The following is a 10,678-nucleotide window of genomic DNA, read 5'->3' on the forward strand; positions in this document are numbered from 1 at the left end:
GGATCATAAGCGTGAGCCACCGTGCCAGGCCTTCTCTCTGTTTTAGAGCGTAGGAAACTGAGGCTCAAGCAAAGTGATTTGCCTAACGTCACATAAGCAACAAGAGGGGAGCTGTGATTTGAACCTATGTTGGTCTGACTCCTGAGGGACAGGAAAATCGAAAAGACTTGTCTTGTGCCTGCGAGGTCAGGATAAGTGGTTGGTCTGCTTCTTAATCAGATTTTTCTTTAGCCTTAAGAAGATTTTTTACCTAGAATTGGCGAGACGCGTGGTGGCTTAAGCCTGTGATCCCAACACTTTGGGAGGCCGAGGTGGGAGGATCACCTGAGTCCAGGAGTTCGAGGCCAACGTGGGCAATAATTGTCGAAAGCATATTAGAGTCCTGGAGAGATAATGAGTTCCCCTTTACCAGGAGGTGTCTGATAGAGGACCATAGAGGGTCCTGGAGGGACATTCAGGAACGCTGACAATCCCTCTTCCTCCTCAAAGAGCAGGGCTATGTCCCTTCTATGAGCCGCAGAACAAGATGGGCTTTGTTCTAACTGGGAGCACTGCTGAAGGGGCCTCTGGGACTTCTGCATCTCCATCATCGCCCCTCCCCCATAGGGCACCACGGGAGTCAGTGGGGCGGGGCATCGGTGGGGCGGGGCTGCGGGGCTGCAGGGCTCTCGCGGGCTGGCGGGGCGGGGCTTCGGCATGAGGGGCGGGGTGAAGGCGAGGCGGGGCTTCAGGGCTCTTTGAGGCCGCACCTGCCAGCCCCTCAGTGTGTGCCCAGAGAGACACGGGCACCATGGAACCCATGCCGCTGCAGGACTTCATACGCACCCTGGACCTCGCCTCCCTCCCGCGCGTGCTGCGAGTCTCCTCGGGGTACTATTATTCGAGTAAGCAGGGGCTGGACACCCTCCGAGTTCTCCCTAGCTGTGGGGCGGGGGCAAAGACCCCGGAGAGGGAGTTACCAATCTGGGGAACCGCCCGGGTTCAAATCCCGACGCTGCCACTGACCAAGCTCTGTGATTTGGGGCCGCACTCAACCTGTCTGGATCACAGCTTTTGCTTTCGTGGAATGGGGACCGCCGACCTGCCCCGAGGGTGGTGATGAAAAGGTGAATGCAAAGGAGCCACCCTGACGTGGCCCCGCGGTGCGCATGGGACGGAGGTCCGACCGCCAAGGAATGCAGCATTAGGGCGCTAGTGCTCGTGACTCCGTCGTGATTCTCAAGTGCGGGGTCTGTAGTCTTCCCGACTTGGTCCTTCCACTCTTCCCACTGACCGTCCTCTGCAATGCCTTCCTTCAGTCCCTGCGTCCACCTTGGCCCTCTGCTTGACCATGGGCGGTACTTGATTTGGTCAGCTATTCAGTTCTCAGCTTCAATGGCGCTTCCTCCCGGAAGCCTTCCCGGCTCTCTGCTCCCTGCTGGCCCGTATATCCACCACCTCCCGGCAGCGGCCTGGTTCACAGGGATGGGCACCGAGCAGGCGCACAGTCACTGTTCATTGCCTGACAGTGGAAGGCAGGGGAGGACAGCACAGGGGATGGGTGGCCAGGGCTGCTCTGTGGAGAGGGAGGACCCGTGGGCCACTAAGTGCGGGAGATGGAAGCTGGAGGAGAGAGATGCTGTGTGGGGTGCGGGTTCCTTCCTTAGAGAGCGAACTGAGGCTTGAGGCCCCTGCCCCGTCCTGTTCCCTGGCTGCAGAAAACCTTGCTCTGCCACAGCTGCTTCCAACAGAGTGTTTGGAGGTCCCGCAAGGTGGGTCCCGCAGGGGGCCACCACCTCACAATGGGTCTCTCCAGGTCTGCTTGTGAATCTGGTGGATGTGGGTTCAACTTCTGTCTCTACCTCCAGGGGCTTCCTGCAGACAGGCGCCTCATCTGTTTGCTCTTCCCCCAGCCCGACCAAGCGTCTCTGTCCTCCCAGCACCCTTGACTGAGTTTCCTCATCCTGGCTGAGGGGGTGGTGGAAGTCAGGGTGATGGTGACTAGAGAGGGCCCTGAGGAGGTGTGGGTGCGTGGGGTGAGTGTGGAGGACGGATGGCCATGCCAATAGGGGCAGGCGTCTGGCAGGGCACTGGGAGGTGGTTGGCTTCGTGGTTAGGAGCGCTGGCTCTGGAGGAAAATGCCATGGGTTCAACTCCTAGGTTTTTATTTTGTTTTGACCAGAGTCTGGCTCTGCTCAGGCTGGAGTGGAGCCGAACGTTCGCAGCTCACTGCAGCCTTGACCTCCCGGGCTCATGATCCTCCCACCTCAGCTTCCTGAGGAACTGGGACTACAGGCGTGCACCACCACGCCCAGCTATTGCCGTATTTTTGGTGAAGATCGGGTTTTGCCACATTGCCCAGGCTTGTCACACATCCCCGGGCTCAAGTGATCTGCCTGCCTCAGCCTCCCAAAGTGTTGGGATTACAGGCATGAGCCACCACACCAGGCCCTGTTTTTTGTTGAATGAAACGTAGACCAACTTGTGCAACACAGATCCTGTTTTGGTTTTTTTGACAGGGTCTCACTGTCTCAGAGGTGCATTCACAGCTCACTGCAACCTCAACCTCCCAGCCTCAAGCAATCCTCCCACCTCAGCCTCACGAGTAGCTGGGACTACAAGCATGCACGATCACACCCAACTGATTTTTTTATTTTGTGTAGAGACAGTCTCACAATGTTCCCTAGAAACATGTCTCAAACCCCTGAGTTCCAGTGACCCTCCTGCCTCAGACTCCCAAAGTCCGGGCGACAGTGAGACTCCTGTCTCAAAAAAAGGAACGGGGGTCTGTGTTGCCCAAGTTGGTCTTGAACTCTGGTCCTCCAGCAATCCCCCTACTTTTTAGCCTTTCGTATTGTTGGGATTACAAGTCACAGCCAGCCATAACTTCTAGTTCTGATTCCTGTTCCCCCTCCCTTTCTTCTTTCTTTCTTTCTTTTCTTTTCCTTCTTCTCTCTTTATTTATTTTAAATATGGGGTTTCACCATGTTGATCAGGCTGGTCTTGAACTCCTGATCTGAAGTGATCTGCCTGCACCAGCCTCCCCAAGTGCTGGGATTACAGGCGTGAGCCACCACGCCCGGCCTTTAAAAAAGTTTGTTAAAGTCTTCCCTTTTTTCCTTCTTTCTTTCCTTCTTTCCTTTCTTTTTGTTTGAGATAGAGGCTCAGTCTGTCACCCAGGCCGATTTCAGCTCACTTCAGCCTCTGACTCTGGAGTTCAACGTGTTCTGCCTCAGCCTCCCAAGTAGCTGGGATTCCAGGCACCTGCACCACACCTGGCTCATTTTTGTATTTTTAATAGAGAGGGGATTTCACCATGCTGGCCAGGCTTGTCTTGAACTCCTGACCTGAAGTGATCTGCCTGCACCAGCCTCCCAAAGGGCTGCGATTATAGGCCTGAGCCACCGTGGCTGGCCAGCTGTTTCATTATTTAGGAAATTGAAACTGCCTGTCTCCGTAAGAGCAGTCTTTGTTTTTTTTTACAATTTTTTTTTTTAAAGATGGGGTTTCACCGTGATGGCCAGGCCGGTCTTGAACTCCTGACCTCAGGTGATCCACCCACCTTGGCCTCCCAGAGTGCTAGGATTACAGGCGTGAGCCACCACGCCCAGCCCAGTCAGGAGTCTTAAATGCAGTGATGCGTCAGTAGCTCTTAGCACGGGGCCAGATAACTATAGCACCACAGCTTCTGTTCTCACCAGTCTGGAAGGCCCATGCCCTGACATTAGGGTAGACGGAGCTGTGCTTTGTGACCGGTTTCCATTTTCCTGGGGATGCACGGGGAGATGTTCATCAATCAGTTTCTCAGGTCTGATGTGAAGGTGTCTGTTGGGGCTGCCCTGTGGGAGGGACTGGAGTCAGGTGGGCTCAGGGCCACCTGCCATATAGTCTGTCCTCCTTCATTAGCTGAATGGAGAGCCTGTGCCCTCCGCATGCGCATGACAGATATTTATTGGGCACCTTCTGTGTTCTCGACGCTGCTTACACACTTTAAACCAGGAAAGCAGAATCTTGCCCATTGGGCCTCGCTCTGTCGGTGCCCCTCTATTCTCCAGGGTGCTGGGGGTGCTGAGCTCCGGGTGACCTGCTGGGAGCCAGTGACCCCTCTCTGAGCCTGATTTTGGGAACTGGGATTCCTTTAGTGTACCGCGACAAAATCCGGCTCAGAGAGGGTGATTCACTGGGTAACTGACTGATTTGTGGACTTAGCCCACACCCAGAGGCCAAGCCCTGTGCTGGCTGCAGTGATGAGAGGGATCAGCCCTACCTGGGAACTCAGTGTAGGAGGCACGGGGATGCGAAAAAGGCCAGAGAAGTGCGCCACAGAGGGGCACAGGGACAGCTAAGGACGACTGAACCTGTGAGCACGAGGGAGGGACGACAGCAGGGCATACCAGGCAGCAGGCGCCATGTGCAAAGCTGTGACAGCAGAGCTTGTTGGGCACCAGAGCACAGGCTGCCCCGCGCTTGGCTCTTGCACAGCGGGGAAACTTGAGTCCATGTCTTCACAGGCTCCATCTATGACATCGGGGGGAAAGAGTGCTGCCTTTGCACGGGGGACCTGATCAAGGTCACCCAGGTTCGCCTCCAGTATGTGATCTATGAAAACTCGAAGATGAAAATGGTGGTCAGGACGATTGACCCCAACTTCCAGGGTAAGGTGGCCACCTCTGCCTCCCCACGTGCCCTGGCACCTTCCTGGCACACTCATGGGCTGCTTGTGGGCTTGCCAAATCCAGCAGTCACTCCCTCCTCTCTGGGGTTTGCTCACAAGGCCCTCACATCCACCACGACCCAGGCTCGAGGGTGGGGATGTCCTCGGAGGGTCTGCAGTCCTCTGAATGCAGAGGTTGTGCTCTCTCCCTTTCAGTCCCTGGTCATCACGTTGGCTTCTGTTCCACGCCTTATCCAGATGCCTGTCTGTGTTCACTCTACACATTAACTCCCCAGACAGCTGCAGACCCCCATGTATGCCGAGCTGTGTGGGGGGCTGTGGGTGTGGGGCTCTGCAGACACCCATGTGTGCCAAGCTCTGTGTAGGGGGCTGTGGGGCTCAGGATGAAACAGGTGCCACCCTCTCCAGTGGCGAGCTTCCAGGGCGACAGAGGAGGGCAACAGTAGAAGGAGACAGAAGCTTTAGAGAGGGTTCTGAGCAACAGTAACTTGCCTCAGGGTCTGTGAGGGCTTCCTGGGGGAGGTGGCACCTGAGCAAAAGGAAAGATCCCAGTCAGAGGGAGTAGCATGTGCACATTTGGTGCTCAGGAAACCCCAAGGAGCTATGTTATTTTAAGAGGAATGTAGTGTGGTGGACCATGGTCTGGACCCTGAAGCCAGCGGCCTGGAATCAGATCCCAGCTCTGCTGGCTACTAGCTCTGGCCTTGGGCAAGCAAGGCAAGTTCCTGGGACCTCTCTGGGCCTCAGTTTCCTCTTCTGTAATGAGGGTGATTAGGCATTATGTGAGGATGAAATGAGCTGATACATATATAGCACTTAGAAGGGGGGCCTGGGACAGGCTGGGCATGGTGACTGGTGGCTCACGCCTGTAATCCAGACACTTTGGGGAGGCCGAGGCATGCGGATCACCTGAGGTCAGGAGTTCGAGACCGCCTGGCCAACACGGTGAAAACCCGTTAGCTAGGGGTGGTGGGGGGCACGTGTAATCCCAGCTATTTGGGAGGTTGAGGCATGAGAATCACTTGAGCCTGGGAGGTAGAGGTTGCAGCCTGGGCAACCAAGCGAGACTCAGCCTCAAAAAAAGCGTGCCTGGGGCAAAGCAGGCACCCTAAGACTGGCTCTTTCGTGACTGCCTGCCAGATGCTGTAGAGCGTGGCTTCCAGGTTTGGGTCAAGTTGTCGGGGAAGCCGCAGGAGCCAGGCTATCTGGGGGCTGTGTGGTGCGCTGACACTGTTCTTTAATTCTGAAGGCTGAGGAGCCAATTAGGTGTTTTGTCTTGTCTTTAGAGACAGGGTCTCCTTACATTGCCCATCCTGGTCTCAATCTCTTGGGCTCAAGCCATCCTCCTGCCTTGGCCTCCTAAAGTGTTGGGATTACAGGCCTGAGCCACCACCTCCGGCCCCAGTGATGGTTTTTAATATGGAAGTAATATATTCTGTATTTGAGTCTTTTTTTATTGAAATAATATTAAACTTACAGAACTATAATTTGCTAGAACTCCTGTACACCCTTTATCCAGATTCATTTTTTTTTTTTTTAAATAGTGTTGCTCTATTTCCCAGGCTAGAGTGCTGTGGCTTCTTCTCAGCTCACTGCAACCTCCATCTTCAGGGCTGAAGCAATCCTCCTGCTGCAGCCTCCCAAGTAGCTGGGACCAAAGGCCTGTGCCAGCATGCCCTGGTGTGATCTCAGCTCACTGTAGCCTCCACCTCCTGGGTTCAAGCAATTCTACTGCCTCAGCCTCCTGAGTAGCTGGGATTACTGGCGTGCCCCACCACACCTGGCTAATTTTTTGTGTGTTTTAGTAGAGACAGGGATTCACTATATTGGCCAGGCTGGTCTTGAACTCCTGACCTTGTGATCCACCTGCCTCGGCCTCCCAAAGTGGTAGGATTACAGGTGTGAGCCACCACACCCCGCATTTTTTGTATTTTTGGTAGAGATGGGGTTTGCCATATTGCCCAGGCTGGTCTCCAACTCCTGAGCTCAAGTGATCTGCCCGCCTCCGCCTCCTAAAGTGCTGGGATTACTGGTGTGAGCCACCATGATGGCTAGTTTGTAAATTTTTTGTAGAGACGAGGTCTTACTATATTGCCCAAATGGGTCTGGAATTCCTGAGCTTAAGCAATTCTCCTGCCTCAACCTCCCAAAGTGCTGGGATGACAGGGGTGAGCCACTGTGTCTGGCCAAAATGGCATCAGGTTTCCCTATTTTTCCCTATTTGTTTTCCCCATCACGTGTTAAACATTTGTGACATGTGCTTTCTCCCTCTGTCTCCACACACACACGAATGTATTACTATACGTGTATATATGGGTACGTTTTTTCTGAACCATTTGAGAGTAAATTGCAGACGTGATCCCTTTTACATCTATATATTACCCCTAAATATTATAGTATCTCCCCAAATCAAGAACATTCATTCCCATGGTTCATTGATGAAATTCGGGAAATGTAATTTTGGTGCAGCACTACTGCCTAATCCATGGTCTATGTTTGGATTCCAGCAACTATCCTGATATAATATGTTTTATAGCAGTGTTCCCCTCAATCCAGAGTCCAGTCGTAGCTCACACATCATATTCAGTTATCCTATTTCCTTTTTTTTTTTTTTTTTTAAAGTGGGGTTTCACAAGGTTGCTCAGGCTGGTCTTGAACTCCTGACCTCAGGTGATCCACCCGCCTTGGCCTCCAAAGTGCTTGGATTACAGGCATGAGCCACCACGCCTGGCCCAGTTGTCCTATTTCTTCATTCTCCTTCAGGCTGGAACCTTCCTCTGCCTTTTTCTTGCCACTGCCATTTTGAAGCATCTAGACCAGTACTTGCGTAGAATATCCCTCAGTCCCAGCTTGTGCCATGTTTCTTCGATTAGCTTCAGGGTGTGGGTCTAGGGCAGGAGAAGCCCGCTTCCCAAGCAGTACCAGGTCTGGAAGGGAGGTGTTGAGGCCAGCTGGTGGCAGAATGGGTGGGGGCTGGAGGGAGGAGGTGCAGGGGCATTCAGGCAGCCAGTATTGGCAGGATGCAGGGGTGAAGCGGGTGGTCGGAGGTGGCTCTGGCCGGTAGCTCCTGGGATGTCAGTTTGGGAGAGAAGGGGTAGTGGCATTGCTGCAGGACGGGGGCCGTAAGTTTTGGATGAGTGGAACTGGAGCTGTGGGGAGGCATCTGGAGAACAGGTAAGATGGCCAAGTCAGAGGCACGCTAGGAGCTAGGAGTGTGGAAGTCTAGTGTGTCTGCCAGGGAATATGACCCTCTTCCATTCTGTCTCTAGTGATGGTCCCTACTTCCTGCCCCTCCCTGTCCCTTCAGGCACCGCCACTTTCTGCCCTGTGTCCCTCAGCCCTGCAGCCCAGATGTCCAGACGCAAGTCCTTCTTTGACACCTGTCCCCGGGGGATTCTGGCTGGGTCATCTGCAGGGCCAGACTCCACCCTGACACCCCACAACGACCTTCCCACTTTCTGCTGTCCCCCACAGGCCACTTCGTCTCCCTCAACACTGCTCAGAGCTATGAAACCCTGGGGGAGCTGGTCTTTGACATAGATCGGACCTCCAAGCAGCAGCTGCCCATTTACATCATGTCGACCTGCAAGATTGTCACAGAGGGCAAGGTGGTGACTGATCATGAGGTCCTCATTTTTGAGGCTGTGGTGCGGCGCCGCCATACCTCCTGTGCCCGCTGCATCCTGGTCACGGAGGATAAGCGGGTCATCCTGCACCTGCCCCTAAACCAGAGGGGGCCCTTCAGGATATTGGAAGCCAGTCCTCCTCAAACTCTGCTCCAGGCCCTGCAGGAACCGAAGGGCCAGCTCTTCACCTGCCCCACCCTGCCCTGGGACCACGTGACCCTGAGGCCCATGTATGAGATCGAAGCCATCATGCACAGTGAGTTGCCTGGGCAGGTGGATGATGGGGGCTGTTGGGAGAGAAAGAGGGGTGCCCCGGGGAGCTGCTCTGATGGAAGACACTCCCACCCTATCCCTGGGGATCAGCAGGAACTTCAGATTGCTCCCTCTGTATTACGCTGCACTTATTCTTATTGAGGCTCAAATGATCTCAGCCAGGCCAGGCACGATGGCTCGGGCATGTAATCCCAGCACTTCAGAGGATTGCTTGATCTCAGGTGTTCCAGACCAGACTAAGCAACATAGCAAGAACCCCATCTCTATAAAATTTTTTTTTTAATCAGCTAGGCAGCCAGGCACGGTGGCTCACACCTGTAATCTCAGCACTTTGGGAGGCCCAGGCAGGCGGATCACCTGAGGTCGAGAGTTCGAGACCAACCCGACCAACGTGGAGAACCCCCATCTCCACTACAAGTACAAAAATGGCTGGGTGTGGTGGCGCATGCATGTAATCCCAGCCAGGAGAATTGCATGCACCCGGGAGGCAGGTCACGGTGAGCTGACATGGTGCCACTGCACTCCAGCCTGAGCAACAAGAGTGACTCCGTGTCCAAAAAAAAAAATTTAGCTAGGCGTATGCATAGTGCTTGTAGTACCAGCTACTCCGGAGGCTGAGGCAGGACTGCTGGAGCTCAGGAGTTCAAGGTTGTAGTGAGCTCTGATCACACCCCTGCACTCCAGCCTGGGCGACTGAGCAAGATCTCATCTCTTTTTGTTTTTGATAAGGGAGTCTTCTGCTGGGTGTGGTGGCTCACGCCTGTAATCCCAACACTTTCTGAGGCCGAGGCAGGCAGATCATCTGAGGTCGGGAGTTTGAGACTAGCCTGACCAACGTGAAGAAACCCTGTCTCTACTAAAAATACAAAAGTAGCTGGGCATGGTGGCGCACGTCCGTAATCCCAGCTACTCTGGGGGCTGAGGCAGGAGAATCACTTGAACCCGGGAGGCGGAGGTTGTGGTGGGCCGAGATCGTGCCCAGGCTGGAGTGCCATGGCAACAAAGAGCAAATCTCCATCTCAAAAACAAAAGAAAGAAAGAGAGTCTTGCTCTGTTACCCAGGCTGGAGTTCAATGGTGGATCTCGGCTCATTGCAACCTCCACCTCCCGGGTTCAAGTGATACTCCTGCCTCAGCCTCCCGAGTAGCTGGGACTACAGGCACGCACCACCATAACCAGCTAAATTTTTCTATTTTTAGTAGGCAGGGTTTTGCTGTGTGCCTTGCTGGCCAGGCTGGTCTTGGAGTTTCCGGCCTCAAGATCTGCGCACCTTGGCCTCCCAAAGTGCCAGGATTACAGGTGCGAATTACCGCTCCCAGCCCTTTTTTTCTTTTTCTTTTTTTTTCTTTCCTTTTTTTTTTTTTTGAGACAGTCTCAGTCTGTCACCCATGCTAGAGTGCGGTGGCATGATCTCAGCTCACTGTACCTTCTGCCTCCCAGGTTTAATTCTGCCTCAGGCTCCAGAGTAGCTGGGATTACAGGTGTGCACCACCACACCTGGCCGATTCGTTTTTTAGATGAAGTTTCAAGCTCTTGTCACCCGGGCTGGAGTGCAACGGCATGATGTTGGCTCACTGCAGCCTCTGCCTCCCGAGTTGAAGTGATTCTCCTCCCTCAGCCTCCTGAGGGGCTGGGAGTACCACACTAGAGTGTGGTGGCATGAGCCACCACACCCACCTAATTTTTTGTGTTTAGTAGAGATGAGGTTTCACCACGTTGGCCAGGCTGGTCTCAGAGTCCCGAGCTCAGGCAATCTGCCCATCTCAGCCTCCTAAAGTGTTAGGATCACAGGTGTGAGCCACTGCACCCGGCCTGTGGTGATCCTTAGAGACATACTGAGATGGTCACACATGGCCCGATGTGGTGATTCTGATTCAGAACGCCCCAGCAGAGCAGGAGTGGAAGGGCCACAGGCTGAAGCACATGGGCCACGAGTTAGATGTTGAAGCTGGGTGATGGGTCCATGGGGAGCACTGTACTATTCTATTTTATAAATGTTTAAATATAGGCCGGCTGCGGTGGCTCACCCTATAATCCCGGCACTTTGGGAGGCTGAGGCAAGGGTATCTTGAGGTCAGCAGATGGAGACCATCCTGGCTAACATGGTGAAACCCCACCTCTACCG

The 10,678-nt window shown here is 54.1% G+C and overlaps 1 protein-coding gene across 2 annotated transcripts; it reads left to right on the top strand.

The window, feature by feature from the left end:
- The first annotated feature begins 747 nt into the window (after positions 1–747).
- On the top strand, positions 748–8,817 carry LOC116546794 (protein THEMIS2-like). Of its 2 annotated transcripts, XM_032272956.1 has the most exons (3): positions 748–884; positions 4,491–4,634; positions 8,129–8,809. In XM_032272956.1, the coding sequence occupies exons 1-3, from the start codon at positions 791–793 to the stop codon at positions 8,692–8,694; spliced, it is 804 nt and encodes a 267-aa protein (XP_032128847.1). In that variant the 5' UTR covers positions 748–790; the 3' UTR covers positions 8,695–8,809. The 2 variants fall into 2 exon arrangements, with proteins under 2 accessions (XP_032128847.1, XP_032128848.1); XM_032272957.1 differs by lacking the exon at positions 4,491–4,634 and having other exon boundaries at positions 8,129–8,817.
- Positions 8,818–10,678: the final 1,861 nt, after the last annotated feature.

This window comes from Sapajus apella, unplaced genomic scaffold (assembly GCF_009761245.1).
Source record: "Sapajus apella isolate SASKATOON/1434 unplaced genomic scaffold, GSC_monkey_1.0 scaffold1405, whole genome shotgun sequence".
Classification (NCBI taxonomy): domain Eukaryota; kingdom Metazoa; phylum Chordata; class Mammalia; order Primates; family Cebidae; genus Sapajus; species Sapajus apella.